Below are 24176 nucleotides of genomic sequence, written 5' to 3' on the forward strand. Positions count from 1 at the left end.
ATCGATTTGTCTTCCTTAGAAAAGGACAGCGAATCCGGAAGTGTGGCGTCTCCTAGCAACAGAGATGCAACATAAACACTGCAGGTCTCTCGCTGCTGAACTAATTTATTACCCAGAATAAAATTATTAATTACTTCAGCTGAATACTTGGGGATTGGTAAAATACTGTCTCATAACAGCTCTTTGCTAGCAAGGAGCAAGATACAACGGAAACAGGTGATCATTTTAAATGAAATTATCCTGTTAATTTATTTTATATTTATATATTTGTTTGTCTATATGTCTGAGTTGTATTACTCTATTTATGACTATGAAGACATGGAAAGCGGTGGGTGTGATGAAGGTCTGCCAGAGGATCAGACGAAAACTCAAGAAGAGGGTCGGGGTGAATTCACTGAGCCTAAAGAGGTCTACATTCTTATGTTTCGAAGCTTTTATTTTTCATCATACAGATTGTATCGGAGTTGATAACGGCTGCCTTATTTTTTACTTTAATTTTCCAATTTTTCCCACCCCAGGGCAAATAATGTAAACTCAAGTTTTAATTGATTATTATTATTATTATTATTATTATTATTATTATTATTATTATTATTATATTTTAATGTATAGTGATGTTTGTTAATAATTTTATTTACAGGGGGAATCGGTAGATCTTTCAGACAATTATGACAGACACACCAATCATGTTGGAACGAGTGGATCAGTTCAGTTGGACAATTCTGGTATGTTTCATGTGACAAATTTAAAGGGATATTTCACCCACAAATAAAAATTCTGTCATCATTTACTCACCCTCAAGTTGTTCTAAACCTGTATGAATTTCTTTGTTCTGCCAAACAAAAAAGGAAGATATTTGGAAAAATGTTTGTAACCAAGCAGATCTCGGCAGCCATTTACTACCATATTTCCACCCACTATGCAGAGATCTGCTTGCTTGATATATCAGAGGAGTTATCTAATTACAGTTTTTATTTTGTTTATTTGCAGATATAAACAACACTCTCCAGCTGGAGATAAGTGGTGTTGAGTCAGAAAGTAGAGTCAGAGAGGAAGATGAGGAAGAGGAAGAAGTTGTGGTGCTGGATCCTGAGCATGTGTGTAACCCACTTTTTTTTTCAAAGTGGTAACGTTCTTTTTATTAATTTTCTGATGCCCCATGTTCTTAACATTTTTGTACCCTTTAGCCTCTAATGAAGAGATTCCAGTCTGCATTGAAAAAAACCCTCAGTAATCAGGTGGAGAGACTGAACCTTGATGTACGTGAGAAGGTAAGAAATCTGTCAAAAATTCTTGGTAGTTTCTTCTAAAAGTGATACAGGTATTTCTTTGTATAACTACACATGCACACACTAAGCAGAAATGACTGATTCTTTTCTTCGGGAAATGCACACACTTGCATACAAACAGAGGCCAAGGAAACTAATCATTAATGCTCTGCTGTAGATAGTAGTGGAGAAGGCAGAGGCTCAGAGGCGCCATGAACTTGCTGAAGAGGTATACATGGTCCACACAATGTTGGCCAGACTCCAGGCCTCTCTTGATGCAAATCATGAGGCCAATGCCCAGGCTGTTGCTCAGCGTAGACAGGCCCAAGACCAGCTGGATGGGGTAAAAAATCAGTACCAAGATATTGCCAGTCGGGCCAAAAAGCAACATATGCAAGGTGAGAAGATCTATCAATTGTGTTATTTTAAGATTTTATATACAGATCCTTCTAAAAATATGTGATAAAAGTTCATTATTTTCCATAATGTAGTGATAAAAATTAAACTTTCAGATAGTTTAGATTCATTGCACACCAACTGAAAGATTACAGGTCTTTTATTGTTTTAATACAGATGATTTTTGGCATGTAATGAACAGTGATGAGAAAATCTCTAAGTCTTGCCTTGATCATGTGATCTCTTTATAGCCTCGGAATTACAGTCTAAAGTGGACAACCTTGCCCTGAAATTGCTTTACATGCAGGAGGCCAATAGTGACCTGCGTTCGGATATCAAAGCAATAATAAATGCTTCACACAAAGTCCAGAAGGAGAGAACTCAGGCAGAGGAGCAAAAATTCCAGCAGGTGGAGTTCTAAAACACATGATTTTTTTTTGTCAAATTTGGGCTTTTTGTTGCTATTTTAGCACTTATCACTTAATCACTCATATAATTAATTTAACCAAAAAATTAAATTTCTTCTGCTCATATGTAAAAGTAAAAACAAATGATAAAATGCACTCTTCCCATTTCATTGAAACGAGCAAATGTTTATTTATACATTTCACTCTTTCTCTCTATCAGGATCTTTATGTTGAGCGTTTGACCAAGCATGTGGAAAAGCTCTCAGAGCAGATCTCTCTGTATGAAGTTCAGATCATCGCTCAGACTGAGCAGACAAAGGCTGCAAAGGAAGCTCTTTCTGAGGTTAGAAACAACAGATCATGTGAAGCATACAGTCAAATTTGATGGAATAGACCCTTTTACTGTTTGTATACAATGATGACGTAGCAACGTATGCGCGCGCATTTTGGCAACAAACTGTGGCGAGAATCAGCAGCATGTCAAGCTACGTGAGCGGATTAAAGGGGGGGTGAAATGCTTTTTCATGCATACTGAGCTTTTTACACCTTTAAAGACTTGGATTCCCATCCTAAACATAGACAAAGTTTCAAAAACTAATGTTGGACATTTGATGGAGTATTTCTGTGTTAAAAATACTCCTTCCGGTTTCTCACAAGTTTCGGCGAGTTTTTTTCGAGTATGGGTCTACTTGACGTTAAATAGAGCGGAAGGTCCTTGTATGGGCCGTATGGGCTCTTCTCCCGGTAGGGTGCACGCGCGCGTGACTAGAGGGAGAGAGAGGAAATGCACGCTGTAAACAGTCTCTCAGGTGCAGATCCAGTCGTCCGTGAACACTTATGACGCGCCGCGCTCCACTTTATTCCTATGGGTGACGTCGAGCGACTTCAACGCTTCAGCACAGCATTCCGGGAAGGCAGCGCTGCATTTGAACTGATTTGAACGCAGAAATGACGGGAAGCTTCAAGGCATCGCTTCAGTCGCGTCGCAAAGTGGATTTCCACGGTCACTGCTGTCACAGGACTTCACCAAATCATACCAAAGAAGTGTGTTTTTGACAGAGCGGTCCTGCTTTGGAAGATGCCGGTGAGTAAATCAACTTCAAATGTCTCTGCTATTGGCTACCGTCGCATGAGTAAACATCAGTAAACGATACGATCGCGTGCTTCGTCATTCAAATGCGCTAACGGTTACTCCATTGTTGTTCTGTATAACGTTACACTATTCTGACTCTGACGTGCAAAACCGTTTTGCTTGCTACCTCTAAGGTCTAGTCACATACAATAGTCCATAAACCGCATCATGTCCTCATAAACTGCACACAAAGGCCCCTAAATACAGTACATACCACAGAGACGGACATCCTGATGTTGCCGTTTCTCCTGTTCAATTTATTTCAGCCTCAGATTTGATTGTGGATCATTATCTGTATTAGCTGAGATAGATGGGTTTCTCCACGCTTGAGGACGTCACCGCTTTGCGCGCTTGTCATTCTTTAGCTCCGCCCACACGATACGCCTCCAGGCGCTCGGTTTTTTCCGGAAAGACTCGGTACAGCCCATATTTCTTTTATAAATATGATAAAACTAAAGACTTTTCGGAGATATGAAGGATGCAATACTACTCTATAGGTACTCAAGATTGACATGAGATTGACTGAAACTGAGTGTTTCACCCCCCCTTTAAGCAACACAAACCGAGAAAGTTATTTTAAAAAGTTGACTTTATCAAATGGTATTCGGCTACCAGATCCGCGTACTATAGTGGAGTGGATAGAAGATGTTAGCAGATGGCCAGATATAACTTAGTGGTCGGATATATACGTATTTAGTTGAGAAACCGAGCGTGTACACCCGAGACAAGCATATAAATCACTGGACGCTTATGAATACGTTGTCTGTGGGCATGTAAGTTACAGAATGTCCAATACAATTTTCTACATTTATTCTTATCCTTCACACAGACATACATTTATCATTTTCCTTACATTTTATGTTATTGATTCGTGTCGACACTTCTGTTTAAAGTTTAATTTTGTAATGCTATAACGTTAGTACTTTAATAGCAACTATGTTGCTTGCATACATTTCTCAGATGGTTATTTTGCAATTAAACTATTAATAAAATCATTACAAATGAAGTTGATAAGTACTGTGATTATTGATATGATAATCTGGGGGTTGGGGGTACATTATACACACCAGTGGCAGCCAATGTTGGGAGGTTTATTATAAATAATTAAGTTTCAAGTGCAGTAAATGTTTTACAAATGATTTTTTTTATGCGAGCATTTTTATGTCTTCGTTCCAATCAATGCATTTAATCGCCTGCGTACCGCCGGTTCTTCTGAAACGGCCGTGATCCTGTCAGAATTCTATAAAACTTAACTTTTTTGTTATGGGACAAAAAAGTCAAGAGTCAGACCCAAAAAGATTTCACCTGCACTGAGCCGCAGGATCCGACAGGTTGTCCGTGAAGACACGGGTTGATCCTCAACCCAAATTAAGGCCCTTACTGATGCTGACTGCAGCCCAATAACCATAAGATGTCATCTGCTAGAGAAGGGCTTCAAGAACAAAAAACGTCTTCAAGGGCACGTCTCCTCCCACGACACAAACTTGCCCATTTAGAATTTGCAAGGGAGCACCAAACATGGGACATTTTTACCTGGATGGTCCTGATGGATTCCAACGTTATTTGCATGACAAGGATATCCCACCTTAGAAGGTTTTCTACGCAGCACAGTGGAGGAGGCTCCATCATGATCTGGGGTGCTTTTTCCTTCAATGGGAAAATGGAGCTTCAGGTTGTGCAGGGGCGTCAAACGGCGACTGGCTATGTGGATCTGTTGCAACGGGCATCCCTCTTGACCGAGGGCCCACATCTGTGCGGTAATGACTGGGTCTTTCAACAGGACAACGCTGCAATTCACAACACCCGCCTGACGAAGGACTTCTTCGAGGAAAATAACATTGCTCTTTTGGACCATCCTGCATGTTCCCCTTATCTAAATCTCATTGAGAACATTTGGGGATGGATGGCAAGGGAAGTTTACAAAAATGGACGTCAGTTTCAGACCGTGGATGCCCTTCGTGAAGTCATCTTAACCACATGGAGCAACGTTCCCACCAGCCTCCTGGAAACAGTCGCATCAAGCATGCCGAAACAAGTTTTTGAAGTGATCAACAAGAACGGTGGGGCTACTCACTACTGAGTCCTTTTTTGACACTTTTAGTACTGCTGAGCATTTATTTTTGGGCTATGGTCTTAAACTTTTGATGAGCTGATGAACGGCCTGTTTGAGTTTAAATGCAGTTTTCAATAAATTGCCTACTCTCTATTTTTTGTCTCTTGCTCCTGTTTCTTCTTTTGGCATTTTGAAGCAAAAGAGGAGATACAATTTTTTTAAACAATTTCCTATTATTAAATAAAATATAAATGTTTTCTTATTATTCAAGCATATGACATATTTTACAGCAGACAATCATTCGACTGACCACGTGAGCAGTGTTCCCAGGTGCGGATCACAAAACAAGCTCCTCCACGGTGTGAATAAATCGTCATCCGAATGCAAAAAATTTTGTTGCTGAGGTGGCATGTAAATTTATTTTTACAGATGTCCATATTAGAAACAATTACCATCCAAATAGGGCTATAGGCTGTCTCTGGTCAATTTGATTTTCATGATTAAACGTGCTTCAGACAATAGTAATGCTGAGGCATTCCCCATAGTGTCCCAGGCCGCAGTGCGAGTTCCCTTTAGAAAGAAAACAACATTTACCTGAAAAATAAATCTTTTGTAACACTATACATTTATTTTACTGTCAATTTGAATCAATTTAATAAATATATACTTAATAAAAGTATTAGGGCCAGATTAACTAAACAGGGCAAATTAGTGTGAGAGCGCAATTCCAGAAAAGTAAAGATTTTTTGGGAGTGGAAAGTTGACACTGGACACACAAAATAAAGATCACAGCCAGATCAAATCTTAGTAAATCACCTTCCATGATTAATTTAAATACTCTCCTTCCATAAATGTTGCATCTGAAAGGGAAACTCCTACAAATGCATATGCAATGAGGTCAGCCAAAAATAACCCTGTCCACACCTTTTCAGCTCTAATTTCTCACTGCATGTCTTTCGTAAATCCTCAAAGTAGTTTTTTTAATGCCAAAACAGTGTTTGCACTGGCAAAAGCTGTTATTAAATCTGGCCCTTAATTTATAAAAAAAAAAAAAAAAATCCAAACTTTTGAATGGTAGTGTACAATTTTATATAGGTCCCATTTCAAATAAATATATCTGTTTGTCTGTCTATAAACACTTTCATTGTTTCTTTAAACTTTCAAGTCATTATTATTATAACATTTGTATCATTTTAATTGTACTCCCTTAAATTTAATTAAAATCTGCACCCTTGTTGCTATCTCTATTCCAAATAGATTTTATATTTAAGAACTGATTTGAAATTTTAATATCCTAATATCCTAAAAATGTAATTTGCATATATCAGTAATGTGTGTGTGTGTGTGTGTGTGTGTGTGTGTGTGTGTGTGTGTGTGTGTGTGTGTGTGTGTGTGTGTGTGTGTGTGTGTGTGTGTGTGTGTGTGTGTGTGTGTGTGTGTGTGCTATAGGCGCAGCTGGAGCTTGACTCAGTGACTGTCGAGCGTAGGCAGTTACTCCAGCAATGGAACAGCAGCCTATTATTGATGAGGAGGAGGGATGAGGCTTACACTGCCATGCACAAGGAACTGAGGTGAACAGAATGCTCATGATGTGTCTGTATGACCCAGGCAACAGTATTGATGTGTATTGATGTCCCTCTAGGCTGGCCAATGATCAGGTGCGCTCTCTGGACACAGAGATAGAGGGCTATAAAAAGTCCATCACAAAGGAAGAAGAGCAGAATGAGCGCCTCACGCTGTGTCTGAACCGAGCCCAGAGTGACTGTACCACCTCACGTAAACTCATCACATACTCCCAGAACCACCAGGAAGTCCTACAGGCCCAGTACAGCACATATACTCGAATGCTGCAGGAGACAGAGAAGACCCTTAGTACATTGCGTGGGGTACTTCATTCACATCAGCCTACAGCACAAATATTTCATCAGCTTGATGTGTTCAGGCTACGGAGCATCAGTCTGAAGTTTATATATGGGACCTATGTATTTCTCTTGCAGGATTACGAGGTGCGTCAGTCCGAACTCAAGGCTCTCAGAAAGCAGATGGAGAAAGAGTCTGCATTGCGTTTGGACCTGGAGGACCAGATCATGAACAAACTGCAAGAGCAGCTTACTCACAATAATGCAGCAAAGTACTCACGCCGACTGACTGATAAAACTGTAGCACACAAGAGAGAGAAGGTAGGATGCTATTAGCTAACCTCATAATTGTACGTTTAATCATATGTAAATATTTTATATATGTACCTCTCATATAACCAAACCTCACAGTGCAAAAAATTAAAACATAAGGGACATTTTTGTTATTGAATCTCACAAATAAGCATCACATTTCACACCAAAATTAAAAAAAGAAAATAATGCAAAATTATATTTTGTAATTTATGGTGGAAACAAAAAAATAAAACTATTTTATGACTATGTTTTTTGGACATGTTTTTGTGACTCCATGTTCCTAACCCCCCATTCCTATCCCTCTCCCCCAATCTATTTTGTGTCTGGTATCTGTACATGTTACTCCTCAGAAAAATAAACCAACCCTGACATTGACAATAAAATATTTATAGCTAAACTAAACAGGGGATGTAAATGACCTTAACTTTCATATAAATTCAAAATTCAAACTTGTGCATTGTATGTGATTTCTTAGGAGGCCCAGTTAACTAAATTGGAGAATGACATCAACACAGTAACCCTGGAGGGGCATGAAGTAATGACACATCTGGATTCTCTGGTTGCAGTTCAAGCTGAACTTGAGCAAGAAATGAGCCAGCAACACTTGCTGCTGTCTTCTCGTGAGACAGAGATCGCTAAACAAGTCACAGATATTGAACGAAAGCAGGCCACGATCAGCATCTACAACAAGAAGATCAAGGATATTGTGTCCAGTACTGGGGTTAGAGCTCAGATTTCTCACTCTGTTCATGTTTTAATGTATGGATATTTTGAAAAAAACATAGTCCTCACTCCTCCCTTTTGTCTAATGATGACACCGTAGCATCAATCTAGACTCTATTTTATATTCTAGTTACTGTGTAGATACAGCATATTTAAACTGTAAAATGTGTGTGGTTGTGTGCGTGTGTGATTGTGTGTGTGTGTGTGTGTGTGTGTGTGTGTGTGTGTGTGTGTGTGTGTGTGTGTGTGTGTGTGTGAGTAGCATGAAGATCTAGGTCCTCTGGAGATCCGTGCAGCCACCCTGTCTAAGGAACTGGAAGAAGTTGGTGCTGCTATTAAGGAGCAGCAGCAGTTATGGCTTTGGCAGCAGGGGGAGCTAGTGAGATTCACTCAAGAAAAACAGTCCCACAGCTCTTCTGTACAGATCCTACAAACACAACTAACAATACTGCAACAGAGCAAGATCAGGAAAGAGAGTAGGTACCACTTTTCATACAGACTGTTCTCAAAGACTCTTCTGCACCACTAGGGATAATGATCATAAGAATTATTATAAGTTTCCTAAAAGGTAGCATATACATTTTGTACATTTTGTATTTTCGAAATATCGCAACTGTACATATCTCAATATGCACATTGCAACAACATGCAATATCTGTATGATTTTAATAGGCTACTTCATCATTGTGAAAAGAGTACGTTTTAGGTTGACGCATATAGCAGAGAATAGACTGGTTACATTACTGGTACTTATGTGACTTACTTGATTAGCTCTTAAAGGGGTACTTCAGTGCTGGGAAGATGAATCTGTATTTAAACTGGGTCATCAATGTAGTAGAAATGTGAAATTAGTTTTGAATTTGGTGCTTTCTAGACTGAGAAAAGATAGAAATTGTATTTTTGTCTCATGGGGATGAAAGACTACAATTCCCAGAATGCTTCGCCGCCCTGTGAGGCCATTCCCAAAGTCACCAACTTGATTACTGTGAATGAGTTGAAGAACACACTACAATTAAAAACTGAACGTTTCTGTTTAATATAATGAGTGAGTCACCGCGCGAGTATCACAGCACTGAGCACTAACTGCAGGAGTGAGATAAATGAGCTGATGAGCTCTCGTTATGAGAGTTGAGGTAATCGCGACTACACTCGCGGCATACATTCACAACGCGAGTTCAGTCTGGCGCATTTCAGTTCATGCCTTTGCAAGCTTAACTTTCATAGAAATTAATTTGAGAAGTTAAAAGACGTACATTGCTCACCATAGGTCCGTTTAAACGAGTGCCTGTAGCTGCGAGCTGAGCTCTGAGTGTGATCTCCCATCCCCCATGCGTGGGTTCAAACATGCGGAAATGGCTCCCTCTGCTGGCTGTAGTCTTTAGCCTTTGGCCAAACATTCCTCCTATAATGCAAATATCGTCAATTTGCGTCATAGGAGGAATTTTTCCAGAAATAAAATGCATAAATCTCTTGTCTCAGGGGGATATGAGGGGGGAAAGCACAATCATTTGAATATACTCCAGGGTTTCTACTGTTACAAAGCCATATGCTAATTGCTGAAGTAACCCTTTAAGTTGACAGGCGGCTAATAGAGTAAACCCGCCTCTGTCTGTCAAACAACAGAAGAACCAGAGAAAATACCTCAGTGTTCTTGGCTGAACAACCTTTGTAGCTTTATTATATATCAGTGTATATTTAATGAAAAGATTGCTTTTTTTATTTTTAATTTTTAATAACAAAGATACATTTAAAATAAGAAAAATAAGGGTCCACCCCTAGTTCAGGTGTCATTGTTTACTTGGATGTTCTTAATGTTAAGTTTTAGGTTGATATAACGATATATTATCAAATCAACCAAAGAGTTTTTGGTATTTAAATATTTGCATTACATTTTTTATTGTTTACAGTCCCTGACAAAAGTCTTGTCGCTTATCTATTTTCTAGAAATACCTGATATTAACCTGACTTTTAATTAATTAATTGGTGTTAGAAATAGCTCATATGAAAAGCTAAAACCCTCCCAAATGATGTTTAATGCACTGAAATAAATAATTTTCACAGAAAAAATATTTATCATTTAATCAAGACAGAAAGGTCAAATTTTGGCAAGACAAAAGTTTTGTCGCCTATACAGAAATTGAACAAATTTACTACAAAAATATGTCAGCAAATTAAGTTGTGGTGCTGTGAGATCCAAATTTAATATCTTGTATGACTTCCATGAGCTTGAAGGACTGCATCCATGAGGTTTGGCAAGGATTCATACAATTTATTGATGAAGTCATCAGGAATAGCTAAGAAAGCAGTCTTGCATGCCTCCCAGAGTTCATCAATATTCTTTGGTTTCGTCTTCCATGCGTCCTCTTTCATCCTACCCCACATATGCTCAATGATGTTCATGTCTGGTGACTGGGCTGGCCAATCCTGGAGCATCTTGATCTTCTTCGCCTTGAGGAACTTTGATGTGGAGATGGAAGTAGGCGATGGAGCACCGCCCTGCTGCAGAATTTGGCCTCTTTTATGGTTGGGAATAAGAGGTAGCTAAGATTTCTTGGTATTTTAGACTATTGTATTGCCTTCCACCCTGCAGAGCTCTCGCACACCCCCATACTGGATGTAACCCCAGTCCATGATTTTTCCACCACCAAACTTCACTGTTTTCTGGGTGAATCTCGGATCCATTCGGGCACCAGTAAGTCTCCTGCAATATTTGCGGCGACTGTGGTGTAATTCAACAGAAGATTCATCTGAAAAATCCACCTTCTGTCACTTTTCCAGCGTCCATCCTTTTAGCAGGCTGTGGGCCTTGGCAAATGCCATACGGTTTTTCAATTGTCTTTTGTTTAGTGCTGGCTTCTGGGCACTGATTCGACCATGGAGGACATTTCGAGACAGAATCCGACAAACTGTTCTGGTTGACACAGGGACTTCAGGTGACCAGGTCTCGTGGAGCTCTGATGCAGTGGAAAATGGGCTGGCCTTGGATTTTCGAGCCAACAACCGGTCCTCTCGAGCAGTTGTCTTGCGGGGTCTGCCTGACCTGGGCTTGTCAAAAACGTCTCCAGTCTCTTCAAATCTTTTTTTTATACTCTGTACTTGAAGCTGAGACACATTGAAGGTGTCTGCCACATCAGCAGTGGATCTGGTCTTCAGCCTCTTGATAATCAAAACTTTAGTCTCAGGGTGAATCTTAGGCATGTTTGCAGAGGTCTAGTTGCAGTTGATGTGAAGGTCTAGCGTACTGGAGTTCTTTTTATACACACTTGAGACCTAATTGATCCATTATTAGTCACAGGTGAAGCTCATATGACAAGGTGACAACACTTATGTCTTTGCAAAAATTGACTCAATGGGCTTTACCAAGCTGTGAATATTAGAATACTTTTTGAAAGTTTAGTTTTTCACTGAAACATTATCACAAAAGCTGGTGGGATTAAAATGAGACATTTCTTGTAAAAAAAAAAAATCTTGATTAGAAATATATTTCAGCGGCACTTTAGGTCAATTTGTACACACAGGGACTTAATATATTAATGGTGTCCTGCGACGCTTTGCACAAATTATGGGAGTAACTTCCATTAAACTGTAAACTATCAGTGAAAGGCTCGCTCTATGAACACAATAATACACCTTTTGTTTTAAAACTGGCTACAATGAAGTTATATTATTCTACTCACCCTTCAACCATCAAACATTAAGAGGAAACTTAAAAGTGTAAAAGCATTAACAGAGTTCTTTCAACAGACCATGAATTACCCCAAAAACATTCCTGCAAACAATGTTAACAGTGATTAGAAGTGACGTGATTAAGTAGCATGGCATCTTACGCACAGAAGCCATTGTCCAGTGGTGTCTGGTTTTCATTGGCATGTGCCAGTGGATAGTGGTATGTGCTATAAAATCTATTTAAATCATATATTTTTTAAATATTTAAAAACTGATAATGATACCATTTATGTGTTTCACATTCTTTCTGGGAAACATTGATGTTAAAATTATATTGTCGGATTTGTGACAAATTTTTGCTAAAACACTGCTGGTCATTTTCAGAAGTTGGAGCGGTGCTTTCTTTTCCCAGAAAGAATGTGAAACACATAAATGGTATCATTATCAGTTTTTAAATATTTAAAAAATATATAATTTAAATAGATTTTATAGCACATACCACTATCCACTGGCACATGCCAATGAAAACCAGACACCACTGGACAATGGCTTCTGTGCGTAAGATGCCATGCTACTTAATCACGTCACTTCTAATCACTGTTAACATTGTTTGCAGGAATGTTTTTGGGGTAATTCATGGTCTGTTGAAAGAACTCTGTTAATGCTTTTACACTTTTAAGTTTCCTCTTAATGTTTGATGGTTGAATGGTGAGTATAATAATATAACTTCATTGTAGCCAGTTTTAAAACAAAAGGTGTATTATTGTGTTCATAGAGCGAGCCTTTCACTGATAGTTTACAGTTTAATGGAAGTTACTCCCATAATTTGTGCAAAGCGTCGCAGGACACCATTAATATATTAAGTACAAATCTTTTTGCCATTTGAACAAAGAGAGAAAACAAAGTAATACAATTTTTCTAAAAAATATACATTATTAATATCATCCTCTGTATATGTGTGTTGGTTATGTTTATGTGTATAAGGTGAGATGGAGCAGGAACTGCGTGAGCAGGCAGATCTGGATAAACAGATCAAAGCTCTCATGGCAGATATGGTGAAACTGAACTCCCTGCTCAGTAAAAACAGCGATCTGAATCAAGCCCTGCAGCAGAGCAACAGTCTGATGGAAACAGAGTTCAGACAGAGACTCAAGGTGCAACTCTACACACTGTATAGCTTAATATGGAAAATCAGGCCTTTTCCTTATCCACAAATTTTTTCTGTATTATTCTCATCTTATTATTTTAATTTTCTCTGTTTATAATTTTCCCAAGCAGACATCCTACAGTAAAAAATATCCAATATTCCTTTGGGAATATCATTACTGTATACTCATATACTGTTTAACAATAAAGGGCAGTTCCCCCCCCCCCCCCCCCCCCCCCCCCCCCCCAGTGTATTCAAGATAGTAAATACGCAAAAGATCAGCAGTAATTTAAACATTTATCACTAGTAATGTAAACACAATACTACATGTTCTATTCTATAACACAAATAAAACCTGATAGAATATTTATCAATGAAAATGTTGATGGTTAAACAATACATTATTTAGCTTCCCATTCTGTTATAGCAGACATTTCATCCATGTACACTGCAGTTACATTCGGTTGTAACCTTATTTTAAGTAATCCTGAAGACCTTGATTAAGTTATGTTTGATTCGATTTCAAATTCTGCTGCACAGTAAACCTCAGAAGTCAGAGTTGAGAATCTCTGTAAATTGACATGTAATTATCAATCACATGATTTATTGTTAAAAAACATTTTGAAAAGTTTATTTGTATCTTGTATATGTGTAGGAGGCTGAGAGGGACTCAGTTGAGACTCAGTTGAAGCTGGAGAGGTTAAATGAAGAGAAAGAGAGACTTATCAACAGCCTAGTGGAGGCAGAGTGAGTCCAATACTCTTCACACACACGGACACACACATTTGTTTCGTTGGGACTAACAGTATGTAAAACATGTTGGGTTTCCATTTTTTAAGGGGACTTTCCATACACATAATGATTTTATACTGTACAAACTGTATATTTTGTATATGTATATACGTACCTACCCATTACACAAAACATTCTGCATTTTTACATTTTCAAAAAACATCATCCTGTATGATTTATAAGCCTTTTGAAAAGTGGGGACCGCTGGCTGGTCCCCACAATGTAGGTGATCTCAGGTTTTACTATCCTTATGGGGGCATTTGGTCCCCACAATGTAATGTTAACAAGGGCACACACACACACACACACACACACACACACACACACACACACACACACACACACACACACACACACACACACACACACACACACACACACACACACACACACACACACACACACACACACACACACACACATTTGTTTTTGTGACATTTAGGGACCTTCCATAGGCATAATGGTTTTTATACTGTACAAACTGTATTTTCTATCCACTTACACTGCCCCTGCCCCTGGACAGGAGCCCTATTGTTCTTCTAAGGACAATTTCATTTTTTCCGACTATTCGGGCACTTTCGGGGGCCCTTATCATGCTGTAAAACTTTTGAAACTTTGCACACACATCGGAATCTGCAGCCATAAGGGCCGGACCAAAGCTGGTACCCGGGCGTGGCAGGAATTGGGGTCTGAAAACTTGGCCCATATATCAAACACACTTGCACGTACATATATGAAACTCGGTACACATATAGATCTCATCGGGCCAAACAACTTTTGTGCTCTAAATTATGCGTCAGCCCAACAGGAAGTGAGCTATTAAGGGTTGTTCAGAAAACGCATGCTCTGGAATTTGATATGCTCCTCCGAGGCGATTGACCCTGTCAGTGCCAAACTCGGTCAGCATAAGGTCAAGACACTGAGGATGCTAAATTGCGAGCGGACTTTTGATATCTCAAACGGCTTGGCTGTGGCGAGGAGACAAATTTATTGGGAGAAATGGGAAACAGGAAGTGTGTTATAAATTCTGCATACATTGACTGATTTGGATGAAACTTCAGCTGTGTGTTTGTTGTAAGAGGCCAATCACATGCATGTGACTATTGTGAGTCAAAGTTATAGCGCCACCAATTGGCAGCAGGGAAGTGTGTCACTTTCAAAATGCTTTGAAATCACCGTCTTATTTTTACCCGATTTACTTCAATCTTCATCAGTACAATGTCAAAACATAGCAGATATAAAGCTGGTCAGCACTTCTTGATATTGTAAATACTGTTGTCACGGTAACACATCAAACTATAACATTCTTTTTTGCTGCTTTTGAGACTCTTAAAATGCTTCAAATTACATGAAACTCGACACACTCATCAGACATGCTGTCCAGTAGATATGGGCAAAGACTTAAAAACGATCGTGGTGGAGGAGCTCAGTAGCACCATCTTTTGCAAAATTAATGCAATCTTTTGTCAAAAGTGTATGTGTGTGTGTGTGTGTGTGTGGGGGGGGGGGGGGCGATGATCCATTCAACATCCCAATACCTACAAAAAAGAGGCCTTTGTGGTGTTAAATTATGAAGATCTTGAGTTTTCCCTGAAGGGTGTGTCCATGGTGGCCTCACAAATGTTGATGTTTCGCCATAACACAAGAAGTTGTTGTAACTCAGGCATACATGTTGTAAAGGATGTCCGATCTGCCTCAAACTTCCCATATTTGACAAGAGTCCTGGCCTGAAGACATCTACATGCCAATATTCAGTCAAAGTTATAGCGCCACCAACTGGCAGTAGGATGTGTGTCACTTTTTGAAAATGTTTTGAATCACTGTCTTTCACCCGATTTACTTCAAACTTCATCAGTATAATGTGAAAACATGACAGATATAGACATACGAATGGATTCTTGATATTTTATATGCTGTTGCTATGGCAAAGTGTCAAAGTTTAATTATCTTTTTGGGTGTTTTTGAGACTTAGCATGCTTGAAATTGCATGAGTGTGTGTGTGTGTGTGTGTGTGTGTGTGTGTGTGTGTGTGTGTGTGTGTGTGTGTTTGTGTGTTTGTGTGTGTGTGTGTGTGTGTGTGTGTGTGTGTGTGTGTGTGTGGTGTTTTCTATACATGGGCTCTACAGAAGGTCATTTGCTGTGTTTGAAAATACACATATGTCTTTAAATAATTTTTTTACTGATATAAATCAAATTGATTTAAAAAATAAAATAAAAAAATTCACATGATTTTGTAGTTTATAAGTTGTCTGGCTATCACCAGACCAAGCTCAATTTAAGATTAAACATTGGTCTGGGCAGTCTGCTCTGTATTTTCTACTGCACAAGAGGGGTGATCAAAGAGCATTATTCGAATGACTCTGTATGCAATCGGATAGTCAACTAAACAGACTATAAGCAACGATCCATCGTTTCTCTATCCGTCATCGTGGTAAACCTGCCAATAGCGTGCCAGGTGGATAAGTTAGTCTGTGATTGGTTCCTGCAAAAGTGTAACAAAAGCAGTAGAAATAAATGTACGGATTTCAGACTGTGTTGCCTGTGCAGACAGAATATCACCATTCGGACGGTATTTTGCGCTCATTTGAAATTGATGTGACATCATCTGACATGAAATTGATTCATTAAATTTAATTGATCTTAGATGTGACTGTTGTGGTTCGTAGTCATAGCAGCACCAACTGCTGCAGTTAATGAATTGGTGAATTCAACTTCATTTGTAGGGCACTAACAATATAGTTTTATATAATTAGTTTAATAATTGTGTTAATAAAATATAAAAAGACCTTGAATTAAATACTGGCCTTCTGGACTTACAAAATTTTGAGCTGCAAAAGATAACTTTGCATATATTTGAAAATTACCTATTATATCATATTACATTAGAATTCATCTATATTTAAATTACATCATGGGTGTGACTTGTGGTCATAGCTGCACCAGCTGCTGCGAGAAATGTGGCATATTTGAGCGATTTAAAAATACTCTCCTGTTTAAATGCATATTGCCTGTCGTGCACAATTTGTCTGAAGCCCCAGGGTGGCGGTGCCACCGGCTTGGGCCTGTCATTGCTGCTCGCAGCTTTAATTCAAATTAAAACTTGTATCTGTTAATATAATTTAAATGGCTCAAGCTAACCTGAACAGTTGTTTATTTTATTAACTAACATTAACGAAGATTAATAAATATTGTAGCAAATGCATTGCTCATTGTTAAGTTAATGTTAGATACGGCATTAACTAATGAGACCTTATTGTAAATCCGTATGTATTTTTGGGCATCTTTGGAGCTGAATGAGCAGCTAACTCTGAACATAGCTTAAAGGTATGAGATATAGCCATACATACAAATGCACATTCACATTTACATTTACATTTACATATACATTTATGCATTTAGCAGAGACTTTTATCCAAGCGACTTACAACTCAGGAGAACAGGTAGCGATCCGTCAAGAAGAGGCAACGAAACACAAAAAGTGCCCTAAATACCAAGATTTGTACACCGCTCAGAGTAGCAAAAACCAGAAAAGGGAAGAAGAAAGGAGAAATAGAGGGGGAAAGAGTTTTTTATTTTATTTTTTTTATTCATGCACTGACATTCATGCACTGAAGAATCAACGTTGTGTAGAGTTAATACATTCATACATGCTATATATTTGTTTCCACTGTTTTGTGTATGTGTGAAGGCAGCAGATCATGCTGTGGGAGAAGAGAACCCAGCTGATGCGAGAGACTCGCTCTGCCATTGATTCAGACATCGGACAGGGAGACATAAGGACCATGAGGGCAGAGATTCACCGTATGGAGGTATGTGTATAAATTAGAAGGTTTGTATGTGTAAAAGTATTAAGTATTGGGGGGGGGGGGGGGGGGGGGGGGGACGTTTGATGGAGTATTTCTGTGTTAAAAATACTCCTTCCGGTTTCTCACAAGTTTCGGAGAGTTTTTTTCGAGTATGGCTCGGCTTGACGTTAATAGAGTGGAAGGTCCTTGTATGGGCCGTACGGGCTCTTCTCCCGGTAGGGTGCGCGCCCGCGTGTGACTAGAGCGAGAGAGGAAATGCACGCTCATAAACACACTCTCAGGTGCAGATCCAGTCGATCCAGGCGCCGCGCTCCACTTTATTCCTATGGGTGACATGACATCAAGCGACTTCAACGCTTCAGCACAGCATTCCGGGAGGGCAGCGCTGCATTTGAACCGTTTTGAATGCAGAAGGGAAGCTTCACAACATCGCTTCAGTCGCGTCGCAAAAGTGGATTTCCACCGTTCACTGCTGTCAGGACTTTACCAAATCATACCAAAGAAGTGTGTTTTTGACGGAGCGGTCCCAGCGATAAAGGTTCGGTCCTGCTTTGGAAGCAGCCGGTGAGTAAAACTGCTTCAAATGTCTGTGCTGTTGGTTATCGTCACGTGAGTAAACATCAGTAAACGACACGTTCGCGTGCTTCGTCTTTCAAATGCGCTAACGGACTCTATTGTTGTTCTATGTATAACGTTACACTAGTCTGACATGCAAAACCGTTTTGCTTGCTACTGCTAAGGTTTAGTCGCATACAATAGTCCATAAAACGAATGTTGACAGGCCACCAAATACAGTACACAGAAATGGACGTCCTGATGTTGCTGTTTCTCCTGTTCAATTTATTTCTGCCTCTGAATGATCCTGGATCGTATATCTAGCTGAGCTCGATGGCCATGAGTTTCTCCACGCTTGAGGACGTCACCGCTCGTCATTCTTTAGCTCCGCCCACACGATACGCCTCCAGGCGCTCGTTTTTTCCGGAAAGACTTGGTACAGCCCATATTTCTTTTATAAATATAATAAAACTAAAGACTTTTCGGAGATATGAAGGATGCAATACTACTCTATAGTTACTCAAGATTGACATGAGATTGACTGAAACTGAGTGTTTCACCCCCCCTTTAAGATACAGTAATACTTATGAGTGTGGTTTCAGTCTGAATAGATCTTATGTATGTGTCAAGGTTCGTTATGCTCAATTGATGAAGCAGCAGGAGAGATTGTTGAGAGATATGGAGTCAGTGGTGGCCAGACGTGAGACTATATCTGTTCGGAGTGAGGCTCAGGCACGGTCTGACCATAAGCAGCCTACACACAGCGATTACCACAACACTCTACAGAGCCTCCGCCGAAAGATTCTCCAAACTAAGAAGGTGTGTGTGTGTGTGTCAATTATAGTTTAGATCTTTCACTTTTATTTTATTTTGAATAATTTAAGTTATTTATGTATTTAGTTTAATATTTGTTAGTTTTTACTTTATGTATAAATATATTTTTTCAAGGTTTAGTTTACTTTTTACTTTTTTTTTCTTGTAGTAGAGCTGCTAAAGTTATGGTGGCATTCAGAAAATATCAAAATATTTTTGCTTAATGACTGGTTAACTATATAAACAAATGACCAATGTCTCAGCCAACTGAATTTCTTTGTAACTTTGTAGAGTTTTGAACACAAATCAATATTTATTGCCCATTTATTTTTTTGATAAATAGCAACTAGTGTGATCATTTCATATATATTCAACATCTAAAAGAAAAAATTATTCATGGATAATTTTATTTTAGTTAGCTTAGGGCCATGAACATTTATTTTTGTCTAGATTCAGTTTTTCCAAAAATGTATTTAGTTTTAATTCAATGTTATTTTTTAGTGTTCAGTTTCATTTTAGTTACCGATAAAAATAACCATGTATATGACATTTATCTTCTATTTTTTATTTACAAAATATCTGTCACTGTTATTTACTGTATGTGTGTGTTTAGCAAGCAGAAGAGTGTGATGGTGTTATAGCTCAGATGGAGGAGAGGCAGGACTCTATGACCTCCAGCCTCCGAGACAAACATATGCATCTCAGCGACCTGCAGAATACCAGAGTGGTTCTCACCCAAAACCTCAGCGCACTACAAGAAGCCAAAGAGAGAGTCAGTGTCACCAAGAGAGAGAGTCAACAACAGCATATGCCACACAATTCTAGATACCCTGTGATTACATTATGGTTAAATCAGCCTATGTAGAGCAATCTTATTCCACATATACGTGGCACCACACAAAGCGAGTGTGTTTACATAGACTATATTTACACAAGAATCACAATCGCAGGAAACATCATATGACACGCTTAAATGTTTATACAATGCAATGGGGGTGGGGGGCTGTGGTTGCAAGTGCTTGCTTTTGTATGTCACTTATGTGACCAATGATTTTCTTCTCTCTCCTGTAGAATTTGTCTCGTCTACCTGTGCTGCAGGGTCGGGCGAAACACCTGCAGGCTGTTAAAGAAGGACGGTACACTCCAGTGGCAAGCGGAGACATGGCAGTGGAGCTGGCGACGCAGAAACACGAAGAGCGATTGAAAATGGTCAGCGGAAAGTCCACTGTAGATTCTCTTATAATTAAGTAGACCACAAGAATACTGGAAATGAATAAAAGCTGAAATATTGTATCTCCTGCAAAGCTGGTATATACATATCAAGTTCTGTCATGGAACTCTAGATGGCTGAGGGGGATGGGTCCTTAATGCAACCTGATGGCATTTACGTTGTTAACTATATGACAGAAGCTGATTGTTCCTGTCACATCTGCAACCAATGAGCTTGCTAGCCTAACATAGCGTATAAAACCGAGGCTGCATCCAAAAACCTAGGCAGCTGACTCATTGCATTGCTGCCTTATCAGACAATGGCTTGTAAGGCAGCATTTGTTCATGAAGACACCTCACAAATCTGATTTTGGACAGACTTGTTAGACAATGTAACCGTTTCATGATCTGACTAGCAAGCGAAACTTTCGGGTGCCATCTTTTTCCCCCCAGCTCAACTGTCACAGAATGGAAAGTAAAAGATTTTAGGATATCAAAGGCAGTAAAACATACATGTATGCTGCATTCAAAAATCGATCAGATGAATGTATCTCAGGAGAAAGGAAGTGAAGCTAACCTTAGATTCGGAATATACCTTCAAATGTGTCCTCCGAAGGCAGCATTTTCCAGGTTTTGGATGCAGTCCTAGTGTCAAGTCTTTTACTGTCTTGAATACAAGGTATGCGTAAATTAATGTATATATAAGTATCAGTGTTTATGGTATCATGTCTATAAAATAGCAGCAAATGGCTTATGTAGTCGATGAGAAAACAGATTTAGGAACAGTTAAAGTAAATTAGGCAGCCTCAAATGTATACATTTTCAATCAGGGACAAGTCAAGTCACCTTTATTTATATAGCGCTTTTTAGTCCAATTCTTTTAGAGCATTTTCACAGTGTTAACAGGAAAGTAATGCAACAGAATTTGTTTCAGCTCTACAGCCGCTCTGGAGAAAACGGTGATATCATCCAGCTAATTTCAATTATCATATGCGGGCAGATCGGTGATATAGTTGAAATTTAAGTGTCCCCAACCAACAACATATTTGCTTGAAACCGTCAATAAAACTTTCAGTATTTAGTAAGGACAGCTCTGATTTCAGAATCACACTATTTTCAGGTCGGATTGCCTTTGTTTGTACATTAACAGTAGTAACATGCATAGCAAATTCAAATTATAATGTCTAGTTGTAGACTCAAAATTAATTTTCATTAAAGGTAATTTACAACGGCAAAAGTTTTGTGATATTATCATTAGCTGGAATAAAACCAGTAAGAAAAAGTGGAGAAAAGCAAAAGCATGTGATTTCAAAAACTACACTCTAAAAAATGCTGGGTTAAAAACAACCCAAGTTGGGTTGAAAATGCACCAACCCAACAATTGGGTTGTTTTAACCCAATGGTTGAGTTGTTTTAACCCAGTGGTTGGGTTAAATGTTGCTTAAGACAACCCAATTGCTGGGTAAGAACAACTCAACCATTGGGTTAAAACAACCCAATTGTTGGGTCGGTGCATTTTCAACCCAACTTGGGTTGTTTTTAACCCAGCATTTTTTAGAGTGTAGTAAACAAGACTAATGATGCTAATTAATGTCTGCACTCTTATCTCAGGTCAGCTCCATTATCCAGAATTTGGCCGAAGAGTACCCTCAACACCACAGTGCTCTCCACAGGATCAACCTCACATTGGCAGAACACCAACACAATGGACTCCAGGGCTGCCAGTGACCCTGAAATACAAAATAAAAGACGTCATGTTTGGTAGCATTCGGCCTGGTTAGTACGATGTCTGGTTTATTATAATGACAGCAATATAGAGACTGAATGTCTGTTATGGTAAGAATGTTTTTATCAAGAAGTAAGTAAAGGATGTCTTCAGATATAGTAAAAAATTCCATATTAAACTAACTTTAATATATCAGTGTAAACACAGTTGCAACCATATTTACTTTAAAAAAAACATTGGTATTGAGTATCTTAAATGAAATCCCATTTAAAGCAATTCCCTAAATTTCTTAAATACTGTGCATTTTTTATTATTTTAAATAAATCTTATTTTTAAGTTATATGTATGTATGATGGTGAGGGTCTAAGAGCATCTACAAAAGTGCAATGACTTTGCAAATAACCCTGCAACAAAACTGAAAGCTTAATTACAATAAAGCTCATGGCAAAATGTTTGTGTTATTATCAGTCAAGTCATCTTTATTTATATATCACTTTTTACAAGTCCAATTGTTTCAAAGCAGCTTTACAGTGTTATCAGGAAAATAATGCAACAGAATTTGATTCGGCTGTACAGTTGCTCTGGTTAAAACTGCAATGTTATCCAGCTAATTTCAATTATCATATAGTGTCATATAATGCAGGCAGATTGGTAATATAGTTGAAATTTAAGTGTCCCCAACCATGCAAGCAAAAAGCAAAAGACAAACGGTGGTAAGGAACCAAAACTCGTTCAGGGCCAGAACAGAGAAAAAACCTGGGAAGAAACAGGCTCAGTAAGGGTGCCAGTTCTCCTCTGGCCGAGAAACACAGTGTATGATTATGATTCTGGGAACTTTACAGATCACAAGTCATATTAGATAAATAGATATTTGAAAAATTATTTGAAAGATTGGAGTCGTCATGCTGGAGATGGGTTTAGTGAGGATGCTGTGTCGATGCAGCATTTACAGGGGGAGTTTAATTGACACACTCTCTTCAGACATTTCAGGAACGAATACGTTGGTCATGTCCAGACACAGGTCCACCATCTGGTCTGGATATGGCCCAAATCCTGCTGACTGTAGTAAACCTCAGGATAAAAAGAGAGACTAACATTACCGTAGATGCAATTCTTCTTATGATGTAACGAGTACATCAGGTGTTATGGTTCCCAGTTCCGTCTGACCTAGTCAGTGCAGCCTAAAAATCATTTAATTGATTTGAATAATAGAAATTGATAATGTTCTATGTGTATGCCATAGTAAAGAGATGCATTTTAGTCTAGATTTAAACTGACAGATTGTGTCTGCTTCCCAAATAATTGAAAAAAGGCTGTTCCAGAGATACTTCCTGGTTCTAGTAAGAACTCTAGCTGCTGCGTTTTGGACCAGCTGGAGTTTTTTTTATTATTTTTTTATTAAGCGAGTAGGGCAACCACCCAGTAGAGCATTACAATAATCTAGCCTTGAGCTCATGAACACATGAATCTCAAGCATTTGTCATTGTTCAGCATTTGTCATTGAAAGCATGTACCGTTATTTAGATATATTTTTAGGATGGCAGAATGCCGTTTTACAGATGCTAGAAACGTGGCTTTCAAATGAAAGCTTGGTATGAAAGAGCACACCCAGGTTCCTCACTGACGACGAGGGCTTGACAGAGCAGCCATCAAGTGTTAGACAGTATTCTAGGTTAATACTGGCAGAGTTTTTTTGTCCAATAATTAAAATTGATTTTGTATGTTTTTTTCTGAATTAAGTTGCAGAAAATTACAAGTCATCCAATTTTTATCAGCTATGCATTCCGTAAATCATTCCGTAAATTTCGTCAGGGCGTGAAGAGATAATAGCAAATTTAAGACGCACCTGGACTGTACTGGCTTAAGCAGGGGAATACATCTGGCACTACAGGATTTAAGTCACTGGCAGCTAAGAGTGTTACTGATGGTAGTGTTTGTTACTTTGGTCCCAGCTCTCTACAGGTCATTCACTAGGCCCCCCTGTGTGGTTCTGGGATTTTTGCTCATCGTTCTTGTGATAGAGCTAAGTATCGTCAGCATAACAATGAACACTAACACTATGCTTCCTAACGATATATCTCTCAGTGGTAGCATGTACAGGGTGAAAGCAGCGGTTCTAGCACTGAGCCTAGCAATACTCCATAGCTACTGAACTTGTGATCAGTGTGAAATCTCTTCATTTACTGCTACAAACTGATAACAGTCAGATAAGTATGATTTAAACCATGCCAATGCAGTTCCACTAATGCCAACATATTTCTTGAGTCTATTCTGAAGAATGTTGTGTCATGTTATGGTCATGTTATGGT

At 38.8% G+C, this 24176-nt stretch overlaps 1 protein-coding gene across 1 annotated transcript; it reads left to right on the top strand.

Annotated features, from left to right (window-relative positions):
- Nucleotides 1-77: 77 nt before the first annotated feature.
- Nucleotides 78-22222, top strand: ccdc40 (coiled-coil domain 40 molecular ruler complex subunit). The gene is made up of 20 exons (XM_067459463.1): nt 78-216; nt 317-408; nt 641-725; nt 991-1097; nt 1188-1271; nt 1447-1666; nt 1916-2073; nt 2292-2414; nt 6706-6827; nt 6899-7142; nt 7254-7436; nt 7906-8151; nt 8416-8629; nt 12804-12973; nt 13622-13713; nt 17447-17567; nt 18750-18938; nt 19546-19704; nt 20004-20141; nt 21753-22222. Exons 2-20 carry the CDS (start codon nt 319-321, stop codon nt 21867-21869), a joined length of 2862 nt encoding a protein of 953 aa, XP_067315564.1. The 5' UTR covers nt 78-216; nt 317-318; the 3' UTR covers nt 21870-22222.
- Nucleotides 22223-24176: the final 1954 nt, after the last annotated feature.

This window comes from Pseudorasbora parva, chromosome 12 (genome assembly GCF_024679245.1).
Source record: "Pseudorasbora parva isolate DD20220531a chromosome 12, ASM2467924v1, whole genome shotgun sequence".
Taxonomy (NCBI): domain Eukaryota; kingdom Metazoa; phylum Chordata; class Actinopteri; order Cypriniformes; family Gobionidae; genus Pseudorasbora; species Pseudorasbora parva.